Source organism: Lucilia cuprina, chromosome 2, assembly GCF_022045245.1.
Source record: "Lucilia cuprina isolate Lc7/37 chromosome 2, ASM2204524v1, whole genome shotgun sequence".
Lineage (NCBI taxonomy): Eukaryota > Metazoa > Arthropoda > Insecta > Diptera > Calliphoridae > Lucilia > Lucilia cuprina.
The window spans coordinates 49,785,310-49,808,635 of record NC_060950.1 but is presented as its reverse complement, the minus strand read 5'-3'; the positions used below and the strand labels follow the sequence as shown (position 1 = coordinate 49,808,635).

The window sequence follows — 23,326 nt, the reverse complement described above, 5'->3', positions numbered from 1 at the left end:
GCACCAGAATACGTAACAGATCAGCTAACTTATGTCAGCCAAATACAGCCCTATAATCTACGAAATGCGAACTATTTTAGACTGCACAAAGCTACTAGCAATAAAATGAAGAGGGTACTATTTTACAAAGGACTGCAACTGTTTAATCTGCTACCAACGGAGACCAAGAATGAACAAAATTTTAACATATTTAAAAGAAATTGTGTAATTTTTGTGAAAAATAATATATATCAAAGTTTTTAATAATGTTGAATTAATATTAAATTAAATCAAAATGTAATATAACTCCAAAGATAAAGTATTTGAAATACAAATAAATAAATCATAATATATAATATAATATTAAAAAAACTAAATATTTCACAATTAATCTAAAAAAGCCGAAAAAAGCAATTTGTTGAGAAAATTTGACATTTTTTCAGCAATCCAAGACCACTCCAAATGATCATTGCATAGTTTTAAAATTAAATTTTTTGTATTAGTAGATGTAGTGAAGTTTTGTCTGGAATTGTAAATCTTTTACAAGAAAAGAATTCAGCTATATTAAATTATTTAAATTACTCCAATTTTTGTAAAACTTAATGTTTTTTCAAAAATTCGTAAAAATTATCCAGAGCTGGAATTGTGTAAAAATTATATGTTTTTGGAAAGAACTATTCCTGGGCTACTTCCACTCTTCCTGTACCCCTATTCATGTCTTCTCTAAATACCCGTTGGAGCAAATTGAAAATTTCAGCATTTTTGGCAAAATTTTGTGTTTTTAAAAAAATTCGTAAAAATTATCCAGAGTTGTAATTGCATATTAACTATATATTTTTGGAAAGAACTAGTCTTGGGCTACTTCCAATCTTCCGGTCCCCAGACTCATGTCTTCTCCAAATACCCGTTGGAGCCACTTGAAAATATCTAAATTTTTGGCAAAATTTGATTTTTTTTTTTTTAAATTCGTAAAAATTATCCACAGCTGGAATTGCATATAAACTATATGTTTTTGAAATGAACTAGTCCTGGGCTACTTCCACTCTTCCGGTACCCCGATTCATGTCTTTTCTAAATACCCGTTAGAGCCACTTGAAAAAGTCTAAATTTTTGGCAAAATTTTATGTTTTTTTTAAAAATTTGTAAAAATTATCCAGAGCTGGAATTGTATATAAACTATATATTTTTGGAAAGAACTAGTCCTGGCCTACTTCCGGTCTGCCGGTACCACGATTCATGTCTTATCAAAGTGTCGATTTTTTTCATTTGAAAATTTTATATTTAACCACCATTTTTGATGAGCATACAATTATTTTAATTAATTTTTATTTTACATACTTATTTTCGGAATATATTTTTATATATTTTTACTTTTTTCACAAAAACAGTTTATTTGGAGTTTGTTTTATTAAAAAATTAAATTATTTTGAAAACGAATTTTACAGTATGTGGAACGTATTTGACAAATGTGTTGTGGGACGTATTTGGCCGACGAATATAACTTCACACCCTTCTATAAATCTTTGATCTCATTTGTTGCATTGAAATTTTCTATTTCCTTATTCTCAAATGATTTAGAACGTCTGTCAGTCAGAGAGACTGTCAGTCTCTTAAAAGGACAATAGGACCTAAACTATTGTTGCAGTTTGATTGGCATTCAAAATGGACAAAATCGGTTTACATTTGGACATGGCCTCCATATAGTGTTCGCTTTATAAAATGATTAACGTTCATAACAGGCTTAGAAATACTAGTATTTTTATGAAATTATACTTAATTTTTTTTATGAACCAAAATTTCATATAAATCGGCAAATTGAAATTTGTGAATAGTGTTAAGTATTGTAATTGTGTTAAGTATTGTATCTTTATATTATATATATATATATTCTATATTTTTTTAGAAACTGTAATTTTACTAATTCGATAAAATTCATTTTGATTTCGATACATATTTAAAACAAAAATTTGATAACCGTGGATCATAATATGATCATGTATAGCAATATTATGATAAATACAAAAATATCATGATAAAATATTTAGACGGTATTTAATCATAATATGACATTTAAAAATTGTTACAATAACGTGTTACAATAATGTTTAGACTACAATAATACACAGAATTATATCTTGTCAATAAATCGTTTAAAAACCAAAAATAAAGTATTAAGATATATGCATTTCACAAAAATGGTTTGTTATTAGAAATTTATCACTCTCTGGAATTCGGTATTAGTTGATAATTGTCCCAATTGCTAATTAAAGACCCTCTTCAAAAACTCTTCCGGATGTTCATATTTTGGTTTTAAAAGTTATAAATTTATTACTTTTTAATCATAAATGCATTTTTCATTTAAGAAAAAAGTTCGTGTACACCGAACTTTGAAAACCGAACAAAGTTCGGGTTCGGTCGAACTTTCGAAATTTTGAGTTCGGTCGAACTCTAATAATTCTGTTAGACATGCTTTCGGGAATATCGCTATTTAAAATCAGAAAATCGGTCAATAAATAACGGAGATATGAGCAAAAATCCGAGACAACCTCTGAAAATTTCATCAAAATTGATTTTTTTATTCATGCTCAAACAGAAATTGCAAAAAACAAAATACACAGTTATACGGTAAATTTTGTCATTGTACTCTTGTTTATAAAAACAAGGCAGAGCGTGAGCAGCAGAGCAAGAGTAGCAGAGCGAGAGCAGCACTAGTGCCTGGATTAAGTGGGAACCCATAAAAGGGGGCTTTTTGCTACTTTTTCGTTCTTCATATGGTACTTTTTGAAATTTCTATAATATTGAACATAGAAATTAAGTATGTAGAGTATGGATTAAGTGAGAAGCCATAAAAGGGGACTTTTTGATACCTTACCGTATTGCTTCTACCCAATTTTATCGCTTGCATTTTCTGATAATTTTTTGATGAAGTGCAAAAGAGCGAACAACACTTCTAAAAATTTTACAGGAATGATTTAACCAAGGCACGATTAAACCAAAGCATTTCTACTTTGGCTATATCCTTTTTATTTCGATATTGAAAATTGTCCAGACATAAACGGTTCTTTAGTAAGAAACCGAACATTGTCCAATTAGTTTTAGACTTATTCCGAAACTATCGGCTTTGGTGGCGGCGGTAGTATTTTGAATCTAAACATATCTCTTATGAACATATAGAAGGTAGCTTTATTGCCTAGGTTCGATGTGAACAAGTCTTTAGTATTAAGGAAATCCATGAGGACTTGCGATTGTTGGCATCATAACCTATTAAAATTTTCTTATTATAATGGTTTAGAAAAGTTGGAAATTTATGTAATTTAATCCAGAAACCTTGTTGCGAATCGTCCAAAGTTCCTGTATTAAAGCTGTATGTATTTTGGCTGTGTTAATTTTAGCCACCTCAACCATTGTCATTCATTTAAACTGTTTTCCAGCGAGTTAGTGATCGGCGCCTTCCCAATTTTGGAAAGGGAAACTGCACCTGCTTTTGGCGAGTGGTAACTTCCTCGCTTTTAGGATTTGACTCCTCAGCGTTGTTGTTTTTGTTGTAATAGGTTGGCTGTAACTGGATGTTCTTCCCTGGGAAAAAAAACTTTCGGTTGATACAGCTGTTGCTGAGTTACCAATCTTTCGCTGGATGAAAGTCGGGTCGCTCCGGAGCGGAGATCTAATTATCATGGGGCTTTTGTAACAGTCCTTCCAATCGGCACCTTTCCAATTTTGAATATGACAGATATAGAGACGAAGTAAACCCTACCTTTATTCTTGGCAATACTAGCCATAGATTTCTGGTCGATACCTATTACAAATAAAGTTCCGTCAGGTTTTTTTTCCTGTAAAACACGTCCCATTAGACAGTGGACTCTTCTTTGCCAGTCCCAGCTTAGCGACGTGGCGAACCAATTAATTTGAGTGAAGTATGGCTTGGCTTCGACTGTGCTCTTTCTCTTCTTAGGTTTATTTTCAGTTGTCAACTCTTCGGGAGACCTGTTGTTGTAACAGATCGACTGTGGCCGATAGTTCTTTCCTGGGGAAAAAAATTTTGTTGATACAGCTGTCGCTGGGTTGACAATCTTTGGCCGAGTATGACTCGGATCGTTCCGGAGCGAAGATCCAATTGTCGTGGGAACGTTCTGGAGACCTGATCCTCTTTGCCTCAGATCTTGTGATAAAGTCCGATTTTTCCTATGGAGAGTCGTTGGATTGACTAACTATGATTTCCTGAAACATCTTTTTCAACTTCCTCCTCTGTGCTCCAGATAGTCCTTTCTCAGTAATAGATAGTTTAGCTATTCTATCACTAACCTGTTTCACTTTTTGAGATATTGAATTTTAAAGTTTAAACGGTTTCTGAGGTGATTTTTGATTATGTAAATTTAAAAAACAAACTCACATGCATAGAAAATAAATAAATACATGAAACTAGAGTCCATTTGAATTATTATGCATATATGTATATAGTTTTTCATAATTCGTTCGTATGTCTATGCGTAAAAACTTTTTTAAAATTTTAAAAATAAAATATCAGCTTATAAATGTTCATACTTTAAAAACGAAATATGCGTAGATTCTACGACCCAAAATTAAGTTTAGGTGTCTCGGCGTTTTTCTTTTTGACGTACTTACAGTGTAATTAAATAAATCAGTTTCATACAGCAGAGGCTGTGAATAAACCTTTCAAACAATTGTCCGTAAAGCATCCCCCCCGGGGGCATGTTACCTTGGCGAGACCTCCGCCTTGGTGTTATTGCAATCCCGGGGTATATAGAGGTGGAAAATACCTCCAATCTGACCGGGATTGAAAAATTGGTTACAGTCTACTGTTTGGCTTAGTCCTTGCATAGATTGCCAGAGGTCAGACCAGAGCACCTAATCTGGTACTACGGGTGGCCTGGTCAGTTGGTTGAGGTTCCTTCGGGATCCACGTAGTGGCTGTGGTTTAAACCCAAATTCTCCGGAAGAGTAAGTGGCGGTTAAAAGACTAATGCATGATAATAGTCAATATTTCGGGATAAGTTCGGTGCTGTTGCCGAAAATCAACAGATACCCCACAGAGGAGTGACTGTGGGACCAAGCGTTGGAAATGGGTTGGAGTCAATTGTATATGATACGGAATGAATGTAGAGGTATGCGGGCCTCGTCCACCCGTATATCTAAATGAGTGTGTCGTATGTTTTTCTCTATGAATGTGTCGAATAAATTAGATGTGTGCTGGGTTGAATGATGAGGGATGAAAGGTATCATATACAAGTGATACCGATTAATTTTCCTTCCTTGTCCAGATATGTTCAGAGTTTACTCTGTTCATATCAGACTTGCCACAGCGTGTCACTGTGAGTAAGAACAATGTCTACGGCTTATTGATGGATCGTGCTTCGGTCCACCGGTTACGTCTCTAGGTGCTGTTGCCGAATCAACAGAGCCATAGTAGTGTGGTTGTCTTTCAACGTGACTGCTTTGGCAAGAGATTAGATAGCTCGAGTACTCCGGCAAAGTACTTGCGCATGAACCGGTCATAGCCAATGTGCAAAAATTGCCATCTGAGTCTTCATTGAAGACAAAGGGGCGATGGTAGACCGTTCTCAAGTCTACCCTGTGGATGAAAAAGACCACCGTGAGATAAGGCCGACACGGCAGGTGCTCACGTTAAAACTCTCGACAGTCTGTCCGTAAAGCATATATTTAAAACATTAACATTAATTAAACTCAATATTCTTGCAAATGATTTTTTAAATGCAAAACCTCTATAATCAAACTAAAAAGTGTCCGTACAGAAAAAAGGAAAGGATACAGCTCTAAAGTATAACGTTGAATAAAAATGAGGTTTATTCTAATTTATAATGTTGGCAGGATTGCCTTAAAGACTTTTCGTTTAATTTTTAGTTTGTTAAGATTTAATATGACAGCCTGTTTTTTATAAAATTCTATTCTTAAAAATAATGAACGTTTTTTTTAACATAAAAATAAATGCTTTATTATGAACACTAAATCGTTCGACAATATTTTCTTACTTGTTGGAACGTGAATTCGTTCATAATAAACGAAAGAAAATGTCAAAAGTAGACGATAAACAAATGCTTTTCGTTTGGCCAAAAAACAGCAACAATAATACCAAAATATGTGTTCCCTGTAATTTGCAGACAAGGCTTTAAATTTCTAAATACATTTTTATGTTGTTTTTCAATAAATATTTCTTTAATAAAATTATTTTATTTTTGTTTATTTTTTAGGGTTAATACCAAACACATTACTACATGAATCAATATTGTAAATGTTTTGTTGCGATAGTAAAATGTTTCAAAATTCAAATGTTTTATAATAACCAAATTTTAAACTTGATCGTAATGAAATGAAATGTTCGTATTAGAACTAAACCGGCTGTAAGTGTAAAAATAATACCGGTGCCAAAGATCCTATCAAAATCAAAGAATTAACATTTAAAATGAGTAATGAGTTTTTTTGCAAAATATTTTCAAAGTGTATGTATTTTCTGTTTAATATATTGTAGGTTAATAAAAAATTGCCGGGAAAATAAAAACGTGCACAGGGTGCACTTATAAGGTGAAGTCAATTCAACAGCTGATCATTAGGACAAAAAATTAATAAATAAATTTTATATTCATTTTAATCTATAGTAAATTTGTGCGAAATACTCAAAAATTGCACAAACTATTTGTCTTAAATATGCATCTATTTTATCATTTATAGGGAACTTTTTACTAATCAATTGAGAGTAAAAACATCCCACAATTGCAAATAAAATTATTAAAACTCGATTTTTTCATATACATATATCTTAGTTTTTGACAACTTTCCATGGTAGTGGTTTGGTAACATTTCTATAGAGATCATTATATATTTCTTATACCACAATAATACCGGTGCCAAAGATCCTATCAAAATCAAAGAATTAACATTTAAAATGAGTAATGAGTTTTTTTTGCAAAATATTCTCAAATTGTATGTATTTTATGTTTAATATATTGTAGGTTAATAAAAAATTGCCGGGAAAATAAAAACGTGCACAGGGTGCACTTATAAGGTGAAGTCAATTCAACAGCTGATCATTAGGATAAAAAATTAATAAATAAATTTTATATTCATTTTAATCTATAGTAAATTTGTGCGAAATACTCAAAAATTGCACAAACTATTTGTCTTAAATATGCATCTATTTTATCATTTATAGGGAACTTTTTACTAATCAATTGAGAGTAAAAACATCCCACAATTGCAAATAAAATTATTAAAACTCGATTTTTTCATATACATATATCTTAGTTTTTGACAACTTTCCATGGTAGTGGTTTGGTAACATTTCTATAGAGATCATTATATATTTCTTATACCACAATAGTAGAGACCTACACGGTATTATAAGTTCCCAATATTTGTAATCTAACTAACTAATGTAACTACTTACAATTTTGTATTCTAATACCAATTTTTTGTTATTTTAATTAATAATTTATTTACTTTTTTAATAAGTAATAATAAATAATATTCTAACCCCCTTATTCACAAACAACATTTTTATTTTATTAAAGGTTTATAAAACAAAATTTTCATACAAAATAATAATTTTGTTTGTTAATAAGGGGGCTTACCCTTATTTTTCAATTCATGTATAATTTTTACATTTACATATTTACTTCACGTGAACAGATTTTTAGACATGTGGGATTGTTTTTTTTGTAAGGTAAATTAAAAAAAACACGTTGGCAACATGTAAATTTTTTGACAAAAGTATCTACTTTTGTTGTTTTTGTAGAATTGACTTCACAGTATAAGTGCACCCTGAACGTGCATATATAGTGCTTACCTAATTTAGGACACGTTTAATTTCTAAGCTTTATAGAGGTGTTCCATTTAAAAATAATAAAAGCATGGAGTATTATTTAATTTTTTCCAATTAGTAAATTTATTAGGACAGTATCACCAATTTAAAAAAATAAATTTTGTTTAAATCGGATAAATATAAATGACAATTTAAAAAAGCCATAATGATGTAGGATATTTAGACTTTGTGGAAAAAGGTATTTAGTGAAAACATTATTTAAAATAATTGGTTTATTAACATCTTTAATATAAGGGCATTCCATCTTTATACAAAAAGAAAGTTGTCAATCAAGATATATTAATTATAAGGTAGTGTCGTCGGCGAATTCAGAAAAACAAAGTATGCCTAAACTTAAAAGTGCCAAAATACATATAAAAAATATCAAAAGTGTTTTAGCAAAAAACAATCAGCTGCTCTGTTAACACTACCTTATAATTAATATACCATGTTTTTAATGAAAGTTTTCAATGAAATACATGCTTTCCTCGGAGAAATAAATCAAGTGTTTCCAATATCAAAAACTTATTTTACTTAAAACCAATAATATATAATACGTTTTGTTTCTAGATAGCTAGTGTTATTTAAAGTACTCTAGGTTATCTAGAAACAGCACATTAAAATTTCAATTGAGTGAAACATTTCTCTGTTGAAAAAATATTATTTTAATATTTGAAGGGCTTATTGCAGTAACTCGATAAGTAAGCCACAAACCATCACAATTCGTTTTAATGTGCCTTTTGAGTTGCTGGTAATAATATCTATTGTCCTTAAAAAGATGTTTATCATATTATGGTTAATTAACGATATAAGGGTCATTTTCATTTTAAACTATTTGTAAAAATTTTTATTTCATAAACTCGATATGCCACATATATTTTTTACACTTTTTAAGAAAGCCCTTTATAATGATGTAGATAAAAGCGGAATTGATAATTTTTTATGTTGTTGTGATAAAACATGATAAGACAAGTATACTTCTAAGAAAAAAATTATTTTGGTCATAATCTTAAGAAATATAATTTTTTGAAATTAAAGTGGCTTACCATGTTAGTTAGTTAGTAAGTTAGTTAGTTAGCTAACTACCATATTACTGCACAAAAATAATTTCATTTGTAATTATGTTGCTTACCAAGTTCTTGCTAAGTGGAAAATGTTCGATTGCAAAACATAATAAATTTTACTTATAAATTACCTTTCATGTCCCAAAAATATTATTGTATATAAATTTCAAACTATATGCAAAATATAAAGTCACTCCAAATTAATAAAGTCTTTATAAAACATGTCACAATCATCAGCTTATAAAAAGTACATATCAAAACATTTTTTAAGCAATGGACTTGAAATTTTCAAAATCCATGTATGAAATCTGACACAACATTGATTATAATTAGTTCAGATGTTTGAAACGATAACCAAGAAGCAGAAAATCAACTATGCTAAAAAAGCAAGATTATCACAAATATTAATCTGAATGTTTAGTACAAAACCAATGCAATGTTTTTTGTCATTACACCTACAATATTTTTTACCTATACCAAATCATACTACCGGACCTGTTTTTACTGTAGAATAATTTAGCTATATTTAACCAAAATTATTCTTATATGAAAAAGTAAATTTCAATTTCATGATAAGCCACTTTGAAAATATACTAGAACTCTTAACAATTATTGTTAAGCAATAACTTTATAAGCCACAATTTTTTTTCAAAAACTTTATTTATGATATCCATCTATTGGCATCCGATAGTTATCGACCTTATATGATTATTAAGCATGTTTAGAAAATGCAATATTTTTAGAATTTTTTAAACATAAATGTCGATTTATTAAAAATCTTATTTTTGTGGTATATCGAGTTACTGCAATAAACCCTTCATTTGTTTTTGTGCAGAAAAATTATAGGCTGTAAAAAATAATACTTTAATAAGCTTGAAATATATTTGTTAAACATTCTAAAGTAGTGAATAATTTTGCACTACCGCTAATTGGTAGTGGTAGTTAAAAATGAATGCACTTCCCCTCATGTCTAATGTAATGCTATATCTACAGTGAATCAACTAAGTAATTTGCCTATGTAAAATTTTCCAAATTTTAAGAAAAAACTATCTGAACAATTATTTTTAGAAAAATTAATCAATTTTATTATTTTATTTTTAAAAGAATATCTTATGTTTTAATTTTCTATCATAAAAAGTAAAATCGTGATATTAATTAACAAAATTTTTGATATAATGTGTTGGTTATTTTTTAGGCTTTTTGTTAATTTTTTTAATATTGCTGTATTATTTTATAAAATTTAAAATTTTTATCACTCTTATACATTTAAATAACAATTTTTAGATATTTTGTTCTAAATTTGGACATTTTTTAAACTATTTATTGCCATATATACATACCTATAAGAATTTATGAATATTCGACTTAAAATAAAAACTAACGTTTCTTTGATTTTTTTTTCGAAAATAATGAGTAAATTTTGAATTGGATACATGATGTACTAGAAAATCAATGGATTTAGACCTAGGTTTAGTGAGTTGTAAAACTATATTTTATAACAAAATAATTGTATAATATTGATTCTTATTCAATAAAGCTAACACTAAGTACCATCCTATATACTCTAAGTATTGGGACATCATCATATATCACTATAGAACTATTACATACAAAAATCTTGATTTTCTATCTCATATTTGAATGATTTATTTTATGAATAAAATAGAGTAGGCATATTTGATCTGGATAGTTATTCCTGGTTTTTGGTTCTAAATACATGTACATAAGTGGTAGTTAAAGATTTTGAAAGAGCACTCAGTGTGTTTTTTCTGATAATTCCTTAATTTATTTCATCAACTACTTTATATTTTATAATGATATTGATAAACTTTTCATAATTGTATTTCATTGATTTACACTTGTTCTAAAAACCTGTTTTTTCGAACCTTATTTATGAACAAAAAACAAATTCTCTTAAATAATGGTAGGCAAAAAAACTAGTTGATTCACTGTAAATATAGCAAGTAAGTGCTATATTCGGCTGTGACGAATCTTATATACCCTTCACCATAGTGTATTTTAAACATATTAGTTTTATAAATTTTATTTTTTTTTCGACTACATTATTATTACACCAAAAGTAAGGCAATTAAACCAACAGGCATCTAAACATACAAAACGAAAGACATAGAAAAACAAAATAAACAACGCAAAAAAAACTGACCTACATCCAAATCATAGCTGTAAAATTTCGATTACGATTAATAATCAATTAAATTATTTTTCAAAAATAATCCTAATGATTATTTAATTTTCTGGTATGAAATTTCTGATTATTAATTGATTACGATTAAAATTAATCTAAAAATAATCAGGATTAAGTAAAATTAATGAAAATAATCAAAAATAATCAGAATTAATCAAATAATTAATTTGATTATTCTAAATGATTAATTTGGATTATTTTTGATTAATTTCAATATATTTGGTAAAATTCTCTATCTTTTTACATTACGTGTAATGGAAAACTGTTTGTCAAGTTACTCACTATTCGATTATATGACTCTTTTATTGAAAATAATATATTTATCAAGTTTATTTAGATTGATCTCAGTACAAGATATTAGAAAAAAAATTACTGCAATCTTTTCGAAATGGTTTTGAGACCAATACGTAATTTTTAGCGGATTTGCCGGGAAAATAATTAGATTTTACTTAAAGCTTTTTTTGGGAGGAAATTATACTAAATATATGGAAAATAATCAAAATTAATCCTTAAAAATAATCAACTAATTTTTTGATTAATTTTGATTTTTTTGATTATTTTCATTAATTTTAATTAATCCCTGATTAATTTTAGATTATTTTTAATCTTAATCAAAAATTAATTTAAAAATTTGAAAATAATCGTTAATTAATCATTAATTTTACCCATTTAGTAAAAATAATCTAATTAATAATGATTACGATTATTAATCATTATTTTACAGTTATGATCCAAATATACGAACAGAATTCTCAAAAACAAAAACAAAATACATAACTCAACGATAAACATACAAAACAAAGTACACAGCGTAATAAAACTAAATACATCTACACACATATGTACATCTTTCTCCATTTCACATGAAAAATGTTTTTTTCTGTTGGAATTTTCAGAGGTTGTCTCGGATTTTTGCTCATATTTCCGTTATTTATAGGCCGATTTGGCTAATTTGGAGCGATATTCTCGAAAGCATGTGTAACAGAATTATTAAAGATTCGGATCTCACCGATATCTGGGGACCTCTAAAAATTGATTTCAACAGACATGGCTAAATCGACTCCGCTATCTACTTTATAGGGTCGGAAAATTATATTATAGAAATTACAAACGGAATGACAAACTTATATATACCTTTCTCACGAAGGTGAAGGATAAAAAATGAATGTATGTTTGTATATTTGAAGTTTGTAGACTACTAAACGATTATTTAGTAGTCTATAATAAAAATAGGCGGACTATCAGCAGAGGGCGTGGCACCTCCCATATACATTAAATTCACAAATTCGTTTATCTTGGAAACTATTACAATTAGAAATTTTGCACGAAATGAGGGGAGCGATACCTCCCATACGAATTAATGACAAAAATTCATTTATATGGGAAACTAATAGAACAAAATTTGTCACGAATAACTTTAATATTCATCTGAACATTTTGTAAAAAGAAACATGGCGGATTTTCATTTGAGGGACTTGAAGCTTCCATATAAATTAAATAAAAAGATTTAAATATCTGAGAAACTATAAGAGCTAGAATCTTTAAATTTTACACGAAGAATTTTGACATTCATATGAACATTTAGAGAATAACCGGGCGGACTTTCAAGTGGGGGCTTGGCACCTTCCGTATGAATTATATACCAAATTTCGTACATCTGGTAAACTATTAGATTATAAAATTTTTTAATAGATTACATTAAAATATTAATTAACGTTCGGAAAAATAAGCGAACTTGCAATAATTTGCGTAGAGTCTCTCATATGTAACAAATTGTGTATGTGGAAAACTATTGTACTAAGAATCTTTTATTTATATTGCCTTTAGGGTAGCAAAGCACAATGGGTAAAGCTATTTAATAATAGAAGTGAAATTTTCCTTTATATAAGAGCATTTCTAAACTTTGGTTTAACATAAAAATAATAGAATAACGTTTAACAGATTTACAGTGACTTCCACAAAATGTTATGTTAATTTTAGTCCATATATAATGAGGTTTGTTTGAATACATTTATAGTAAAAATAAGTAAAACAAGAAAAAATAACAAATATTCTCAAAAATATAAAAATTAAACGAACGAAATTCAAGTAAATTTCGTTTTATTTTTCTAAACAAATCAATACAGAACAAATTTTGATTTACTACTGTCTTATCGATAAAAATATTCAAGCCAAAACTAGTAAAAGAGAAAAATATTTTTTTCAAAGAGCTTACTATATTTAACAATTTTTTGTGCACAAAAACAGAAAACTTAAAAAATAGTAAAAAATGGTAAAACTAGTAAATTTTTTTGCAACAACAAAACTTACATTAATGCAAAAATTTGCCGCATTAAATGCTGAAATATCCACTCGGATATAGAAAATATCGACATATATATGCATAAAAGTTTTTTACTTTATTTTTCAAGCAAAATTGTTTTACTATTAGAAGTTGATCCAACCAAAAACTTATTTTTGGTTAAATCAACTTTTTTTAATGTATATTTTACCATGTCTTTATAGATTTTGGAATATCTTAAGCAAAGTCAAAAAATAGGATATAAGTCCGACTTATTTTTTATTGACACATTTTTAAACAAATTGCCTTTTTAATTGTAAATGTTATGTTAAGTTTAATAATTTTCGCATCTCAATAATTTAATTATTACCTTAAATAGGCTGAATAACATCAAAGAAGAATTTAATTTTATAAAAATTAATAATAATATTTGTAAAATGTTAATTTTAACATTGGCTCTGGGATTATTATGATATAATAACAATTTTAAATCCAAAAATAATGTGTTGTTAATAACATGTAATATCAGCATACATATTTTATAATCTCTTACAATAAAAAATTATATAATTGTTAACTTAAAAATTAATATGTGCTAAGCACAGTTTTCTTCGTCTTCACAAATGCTCTCGTGGTGCTTACGTGATTCTCGTTTTCTTAGATAGTTGATAAGCGGTCGCTTTTTATGTTCCTTACAAAACGGACATTCCTTTTTCTTTGTTTTTTCTGCTTGTACTTTTTGAGATTTTTCTGTAAGTAAAGAGATTTAGATTTTAATCAAACCAAAAAATGATATTTCTGAAAAAAATATTATTTTGTTTAAATATGGAACTTTTGGCGTCATGAAATAACTCGACACGAAATTGTGTAAATGATGGTGAAATATTAAAACTTACGGTCTAATTTTTTAAACTAAAAACGATATATAAAAATGTTTCATTCTTTTAAAGCTGTATTTATTGAAGATATATATAAACTAAAATAAATAAAAAAATCTTCTTCAGAATAATAAAAAAAATTTACACATATTTGGCGCGTAGTACTAAAGGAAAATTTTTGTTATAAATTTACATTTTCTAGTGCAAACATTTTAGCATTTCGTATCTTCTCTTTGTGTCAACGAGAGTTTCAACTCTGAAAAGCTTATCAGCGCAGGGATGGAAAAATGATTTTGTTTCAGTATGAAAATATATTTCAGAGAGTACTTTTTTGGATCTCAAAGTACTTAGGTTAGTTTGATAGGAGGATGTGTACTACATCAAATCTGAAGAAATACACCTAGGCCACAATCGGGCCTGTTGCTCCTTATCATGAATAAAAGAACTAAATGAATTTTCAGTGTTCAGAAACTCAGTTTCCTGAAGGTAATTCCTAAGAATTTTCCAACCTGAGTATGCTCTACATACGTCTGAATCTGCACGTCCAATTTTGTATAAATGTGCTCGTAATCGTGTTTGTCCACTCAGAATACGCACTATCTTACTAAATTCAGACTTGCTTATTTTTAAGAGATTTTTCGTCTTGCTCTTATCAGGGTCACTCCATAGGATTTTCGTGGTTCTTCCCACTGTTTCATTATTCAAAGTGGTCTTATGGGATTCTTTCACCCATATTTTTAGTTCAGCTTTTGTTGCGTTGAATGGTTTTGCATTTGTCAGGTTAACTGCCTCGAGCTCCCTTCCCTTTAAAGCTATTACATTCGCTCTTTCGATACCGAGTGGGCTGGTACCCATAAGATGTGAAACCTACCTCTGGGAGAGTATTCAGTTATAGCTTTCTTACAATCCAAAGTACTAAAATATTTTTTTTGCTAAAAGTTTGTAATTTCTGAAATATATTTATATATTTTTAATTGGAATGGGCGTTATATGTTGATATGGAGTGCGTGCCTCAATGTTAACATCTTGGAAATAATTTGATGAAGTTTGCTACACAATTGCTTGCCCAGGAAATGCATGGTATCTCACAGCTACGATACAAATATTGTAGTTTGTAAAATGTTATATTTAAAGCACTCATGGCGCTGTCTCGAAAAGGGACAAAAATTGCGATTTCTCAAAACTCAGGACATAATATCTCAGATTCCAGATGTGATGGGGAAAATATAAAATAATATTCGAACTCAGCGCTGATTAATGCTATAGAAGCGTCTAACTTAGTCTCAGGGTTTCAACTATTTTAACATTTTGTCTGATAATATTTAAAAGAAACAGCTACTAAAGTTAAAGAGTACTTTAGTTGGGTGTTTCCTACATTTTTTTTTGATGCATTTTCGAGAATAAATGCAAAAAAAAATGAAAAATAAAAAAAAGTATTTTAAATTTTAAAGAAACTTTTATCCCTATAATGTAATTCTCTTGTTATTTCAAAACGACGTATTGAAAGTTTCCAAACAAAAATATTATTTTAACAGACAAATTTACTACCGGTTAAACGATAATCAGATATTGAGATTGTAGCCCTGAAAGTATCAAATAAGACTCAGGAGTATCACGGTACTTTTGCACATCAAATAGTATCAAAAAAAGTACCACCGTACCAATTTTGCCATCCCTGTATCAGCGTGCCACATTCTTCTTACGTTATGAACGGCCATAGATCTGTTGTGTTTTCAGATGAGTGTTAGTAAGTGTAAACCCGATTTTACCATAAATTCTTAATCGGGTTTAACTCTGGCGACAGTGAAATGAAATTTGAACAGTTTTTGGAAGAAATCAAGTGCTTTTTCTTTATATATGGGGTCATTATCCAGATTTTTTTTGACTACATTATTATTACACCAAAAGCAAAACAAAAGGAACAACAACAACGCTTAACGAAAAAAAAACAAGTAAGAAGTTATAGTCGGGTGAGGCCGACCATAAAATACCCTACACCTGTATACGAATAAAATGTGATTTAGTTTTCATAATAAAGCATTTAAGTTGAATTGTACCTTGCCTCAGATATACTAAAGCCATTTACTGTTTAATAAAACTGTGGATATTTAAGTAAAATTTTGATGGTGGCTTTTTAGAGGGGCTGAGGGTCATCAAGACTAGTATAGAACTTGGTTTTGCTGCTTTTTGTCGAGATACGAGTATATTACACATAATTATGAACTTAAAAGCCCTATTTGTAAAGTAATAAATTGAGAATGTAATAATAATATATTATGATGTTAATGATGTAAAATACAAAAGGATGTTGGTGTTTGACCTGGAAAAACATTGATGGGACAACAATTCTACAAAAATTTTAGTTTTTATTGATTTTAAGGATTTTAATGATGGACAACAACAAAGCTCTTAAAATATACATAAATAGGAAAGTTTAGTTGGTCATGTCGGTACATGATACTTAAATGAATCAGTACATCGCTAAAATGAAGTTTTAAAACAGTGAGGATTATTTTTGGGGTTAATGTATCAAGTATGAATTTATAGTCGAACATTGCCGACCATATGATACCCTACACCAGTCAGTATGTTAAAATTTTGATTTTTTTAAATAAAGCATTTAAATTGTTTTATTGTGGAATATTTTTACTTATTATTGACAAAAAAAAAGAGATTTTCTACAATAGGGCTCATACGGGAGAAGGGGTAAATATGGACCTATCCTTATAAATTTTGGTAGATGAATTTACGTCTACTACAAAGTCATTTATGTAGATTTTAATAGTTTTATAAGTAACTAGCTATACCCAGTGTGCTTCGCTACCCTCATCGTAATGGAATAAAATAAATATCATTATTGTAAATGTATATATATCTGCAATATCAAAAATTCCCCTTTTAGAGAACTCTTTAAGTTTGATTTTATGATTCTAGTCTCAATATTACAGAAAATTAGAAAAAACAGTTGAAGAACGAAAAATTACCAGACAGTGCCTTTTTATATATTTACATTAAATCAGGATGACGCATGTTTAATTTTCAACCAGAAACCAAAAAAATCGCATAAAGATTTTTATACAATCAGGAAGCTACATGTCCAATTTATTGTTTTTAGGTTCAATATTATAGAAAATTCGAAAAGTATTAGTAAAAGAACAAAAAAGTACCAGAGTATGCTTTTTCAATTTTCGTTCAATTGGAATACTGCGTGTTTAATTTTATGTTTATATATTCAATATTTTAGAAAGCTCTAAAAGTACCAGTGAAGTACGAAAAAGTACCAAAGGACCTATTTTATTTAAGTTCAATATTATAGAAAATTCAAAAAGTACCAGAAAATATTCCAGTTTAAATTTTCATTTCCTCAAGTCCCTGATTGCTTTTAAAGATTCTAATTAACTCCGGGCTCCACATGCTTAATTTCATTTTTCTAGGATCAATATTATAAAAAACACAAAAAGTACCTTTTGAAGAACGAAAAAGTACCCTTTTATAGGTTCTCACTTAATCCAGGCTCTAAACGCTTAATTTCATGTTTCTAGGTTCAATATTATAGAAAATTTAAAATGTACCTTTTAAAGAACGAAAAAGCACCAAAGAGTCCCCTTTTATAGGTCCTCACTTAATCCGGGTTCTACATGCTTAATTTAACGTTTCTAGGTTCAATATTATACAAAAATCCAAAAAGTACCTTTTGAAGAACGAAAAGGTTTCAAAAAGTCCCCTTTTATATGTTCTCACTTAATCCATGCTCTACATACTTAATTTCATGTTTCTAGGTTCAATATTATAAAAAATTCAAAAAGTACCTTTTGATGAACGAAAAGTCCCCTTTTATAGATTCTCATTTACTCCGGGCTCTACATGCTTAATTTCATGTTTCTAGGTTAAATTTTATAGAAAACTCAAAAAGTACCTTTTGTAGAACGAAACAGTACCAAAAAGTCTCCTTTTATAGATTCTTTTACTCAGGGCTCTACATGCTTAATTTCACGTTTCTAGGTTCAATATTATACAAAAATCCAAAAAGTATCTTTTGAAGAACGAAAAAGTACCAAAAGTCCCCTTTTATAGGTTCTCACTTAATTCATCCTCTACATACTTAATTTCAGGTTTCTAGGTTCAATATTATAGGAAATTCAGAAAGTACCTTTTGAAGAACGAAAAAGTACCAAAAAGTCCCCTTTTATTGATTCTCATTTACTCCGGACTCTTCAATATTATAGGAAATTCAAAAAGTACCTTTTGAAGAACGAAAAAGTACCAAAAGTCCCCTTTATAGATTCTCATTTACTCCGGGGTCTACGTGCTTAATTTCATTTTTCTAGGTTAAATTTTATAGAAAACTCAAAAAGTGCCTTTTGGAGAACGAAAAAGTACCAAAAAGTCCGCTTTTACAGATTCTCATTTTCTACGTACTCTACATGCTTAATTTCATGTTTCTAGGATCAATATTATAAAAAACACAAAAAGTACCTTTTGAAGAACGAAAAAGTACCAAAAAGTGCCCTTTTATAGGTTCTCACTTAATCCAGGCTCTAAACGCTTAATTTCATGTTTCTAGGTTCAATATTATAGAAAATTCAAAATGTACCTTTTGTAGAACGGAAAAGTAACAATAAGTCCCCTTTTATAGGTTCTCACTTAATCCATCCTCTACATGCTTAATTTCACGTTTCTATGTTCAATATTATACAAAAATCCAAAAAGTACCTTTTGAAGAACGAAAAGGTTTCAAAAAGTTCCCTTTTATATGTTCTCACTTAATCCATGCTCTACATACTTAATTTCATGTTTCTAGGTTCAATATTATAAAAAATTTAAAAAGTATCTTTTGATGAACGAAAAGTCCCCTTTTATAGATTCTCATTTACTCCGGGCTCTACATGCTTAATTTCATGTTTCTAGGTTAAATTTTATAGAAAACTCAAAAAGTACCTTTTGTAGAACGAAACAGTACCAAAAAGTCTCCTTTTATAGATTCTCATTTACTCTGGGCTCTACATGCTTAATTTCATGTTTCTAGGTTCAATATTATACAAAAATCCAAAAAGTACCTTTTCAAGAACGAAAAAGTACCAAATGTCCCCTTTTATAGGTTCTCACTTAATTCATCCTCTACATACTTAATTTCATGTTTCTAGGTTCAATATTATAGGAAATTAAAAAAGTACCTTTTGAAGAACGAAAAAGTACCAAAAAGTCCGCTTTTATAGATTCTCATTTACTCCGGGCTCTACATACTTAATTTCATGTTTCTAGGTTCAATATTATAGGAAATTCAAAAAGTACCTTTTGAAGAACGAAAAAGTACCAAAAAGTCCCCTTTTATAGATTCTCATTTACTCCGGGCTCTACATGCTTAATTTCATTAACGAAATAAAAATTCTATTCCAAAATGTTGCAACATCGTAGTGGGAGCCCGTTATTACGTATTTATATGTATAAGTTAATAAACCAAAATCAATGTTTTATGAAAAAAGTACCAAAAATAGGTACAATTTTCACCCATTAAACATCCGAATAACCAAAAAGTACTAAATTTATATTTTTATTTTTTCGTCAAGTTATGAAGGGGCCGAAATTGAAAAAAGTACCAGACACCAGTCCGCTTATTTTTTAAATGAACGACGATAAGCTTTAAACTATTTTTGTATCTTTTCTAGTTTAGGAGATATAAGGTTACCTATTTTACCCGTTTTTACCCTTTTTTACCCCCTAAACATTCGAATTTCCAAAAATCCCGTCTTAGTGGATCTATTTGGTGGGAGACCAACCCCTGTCCAAATTTCAGCTCTTTAGCTTTAACCGTTTAGGCTGTGCGATGATGAATCAGTCAATCAGTCAGTCAGTCAGTAGCGTTAGAATTTTATATATATAGATTATAAGTTAATTTTTACCTTCAAGTCATTTTCTGAAGGGGAGTCTGTATGGGGGCTAGGGTCAAATGATCACAATAAAAATTAGTATTGTCAATTATTGTTCTATAAAACTAATTTTTGCTGATTTTCGTTGACATTATAAAACATTTAACGTACTTATGAGCCTAAAGGCCCGATTCGGGGGGTACGGTTGTATGGGGGCTAGGAGAAATAATGGACCGATTTCAACCATTTTCAATAGCGATCGTCCTTGAACCAAAAAAAGAGTATGTGCCAAATTTGATCAAATTATCTTTAAAATTGCGACCTGTAGCGTGCGCACAAGTTTTACATGGACACACAGACAGACAGACAGACGGACGGACGGACAGACGGATATAGCTAAATCGACTCTGAGGCGATTGGTATACTTTAAGGTGGGTCTAGGACCATTTTTTTGGGGTGTTACAAACTTCAGCACAAACGCATAATACCCTCCCCACTATAGTGGTGTAGGGTATAAAATGCCGGTTATAGAAATGGTAGTTTAAAGTGAAAACTGTAGTTTGTGTAGGTGATGGTTACATGTTTTGTCCTAAAGGATGGACTTTTTATACTAAAGAGAGCAAAATTTACTTATTATAGTATATACCGCTGTTCCAAAATCTCATTTCGATCTAAAATGGAATTATTATTAGTAAAGATTTTTTATTAAAGCTTAAAAAAAATATATTTCCCACATTAAAAATTGAAAGTGGTTCAATTAAAAAAAGTTCCTTTTACTTAATTTTAAAAACCAAAAAAATGGAAATAATTATTTTTATATGCCTGATAGAATTAATTGCAAAATTTAATTTTAAATAACAGTTTGTAGATCATTTTTTGTTATTATGTGAGCTCTTGAAATTATTAAAACCTAAACACTTAAAGATAATTAAAACTAATTTGGATAATTTCATTAACAAATAATAATTTTTCATTGAATTAAAAATATTTTGTACTTAATGATTCCTCTTAACAACAATAAATTAAAGAAGTACAAGTATTTCTTGAGGATGAATTCAGAAGTAATGAATTCGGAATCAATTCAATGCGTTAGAATCATCACTGTCATATTAATTTCAAAATTCTACAATACAATTAATTTTTTATTGGGTTTGTTAACACCCAACAATTTGTTTAACAACATATTAATCATATTGAATACAAGTTTGTTGGCAATCAAGAGTTAAATTGGTGCAATTATTATTGATTATTAAACAATCATGTTGTTGCTTGTTAAGTACAACTTTATTAAGGATTCTCCTTTATATTTAGCAAACTCCTTTTAATAAAAAAGAAAGTTCTTATTGCCTTGCGGGAGATCCTATATTCTTGATGTGTTTAAACCTTAGAGGGGTTTCCCTTGGATGTGTAATTTTGCAAAAACGGACTGAACTAAAACATGTGAACTTAAATGTGGGCTTTTGACAAAACCACTTATTTGAAAAAGTAAATTTTACAGGAGAGCACTTTTAACATGGCAATCATTTTTCTTATTTCGAAATAATATATTATATATTATTACAGAAATATTCGGAGTAATTGTCGTATATTGAGATAATATTTGCTAGAGAGTAATATGAGAGTATTGGATGCAATTATGCGTTCACTTATGACAGCTTTATTTGAATTCAGAAAAGTACTTAATATAATGAAATAATGTATTTTAATGGAACTAAATAATTTAAAGGCCTTAAAATAAGTATATCTAATATACATACATTTTAAAATGTGGTTGTTCAACAATAATTTTAATGAAGAACTTAAGCAAGATCAATAAAGAATGTAAGTATTTATTTAAAAACGATAAGATTACTTCCAATCTTATCATTTTAGATAGATGTATGTATACAGGCTATTCTATAAAATAACTATAAGTTAAAACGCATTTAAAATGTGAAGATATTAAGAAGATATTAAAAAATATAAATAACGACTTATAAATATTTGTTTTATTTTTATTCATTATAAAAAATATATAAATGTACATACATATGTACATAGTTATGTGTGTATAAATAATAAAATATATTTTTAACAAGGTTATATACATAATTTGATTTTTGAAAAAGTCAAAACAGATATGTTTTTAAATTCTCATTATTACACACATAGAACGTATCTATGTACATACAAACGTATAAACTATATATATTTATATTAACATACATCCATATGTATATCTATTGCGCATTATCTTATTTTATCCCAATTTGGCTTTTTATGGATTCATATAAATTGATTACCTTGGACTTTACTGTATGGATCTTTTGAATTTGCCATAGAATTTTGTTCCAATGTACCATAAGGAAACTGTTCATAATCTCGATAATACGTTGTACGCATTACACCACCTGAAGTGATTGTAGAGTCTCCAACAAATACGCCCCAAACATCCATATTTACAACTTATTTTTGTGTTTTTAATTGATGAATACTTGATTGTGAGTTTAAAGGCAGTTGTGTAGTTGTTCTGTACACATGTATTTCGTATCCATACGCATATATTTAATGTTTATATTTTTTTAGGTCATTTACATTTTTGTTTAAAAATAAACCAAATCAAAATGCAACAAGTCCTCTATTGTTTACATGCTACAGCATTAATGTTTATAAAAATATTTGATTGAGAATATAATCGGTAGCAAAATACTAAGTAAATATAAAAAATAATTAATTTCACTCTTTCTTAAACGATGTCTTAAATGTGACTAAAACAGTATGTATTTTATTTATACGTGACTTATTTTATTTGTTTATTATTTTTAATTTTTGTTATACGTTCATATGTACATACATACATGTGTACTACATTGTAGTGTGTATGTGAGTATGGTTTACCTCTCAATGCACGTATACATTGTTGCTAGAGTTGCCAAGTGTATAATACATTTATGAGTGATGTGCATATTCAATTCTCCTATCTTCCCAAGTGCAAAATAAAGCTTAAGTTCAAAGGTATATTCTAACATATGCCTGCAAACATTTTCTATTGCGGAAGTTACCGGTGTGAAACTTCCAAAACTCGAGAGCGATATTGCGGATGTATACGAATTAAATTGTCCAAATAGTAAACAAATGTAACTTTGGAGTTTTTGGTTTTGAAAATTTTGTAATTTTTCTTCTTGTCTAGATTTAAGCTTTGATTATATTTAATAAGAATAATAATAACTTCTTTAAA

General features: G+C 28.9%; 2 protein-coding genes across 2 annotated transcripts in view; one reads left to right on the top strand and one right to left on the bottom strand.

Annotated features, from left to right (window-relative positions):
• Positions 1–23,326, top strand: part of LOC111687490 (kinesin-like protein KIF14) — a 68,105-nt gene that overhangs the window by 12,148 nt on the left and 32,631 nt on the right. The gene's annotated exons all lie outside the window — the stretch shown is intronic.
• Positions 13,460–22,861, bottom strand: LOC111687489. The gene is made up of 2 exons (XM_023449930.2): positions 22,392–22,861; positions 13,460–14,114 (listed from the first exon to the last, which is right to left on the bottom strand). Exons 1-2 carry the CDS (start codon positions 22,543–22,545, stop codon positions 13,960–13,962), a joined length of 309 nt encoding a protein of 102 aa, XP_023305698.1. The 5' UTR covers positions 22,546–22,861; the 3' UTR covers positions 13,460–13,959.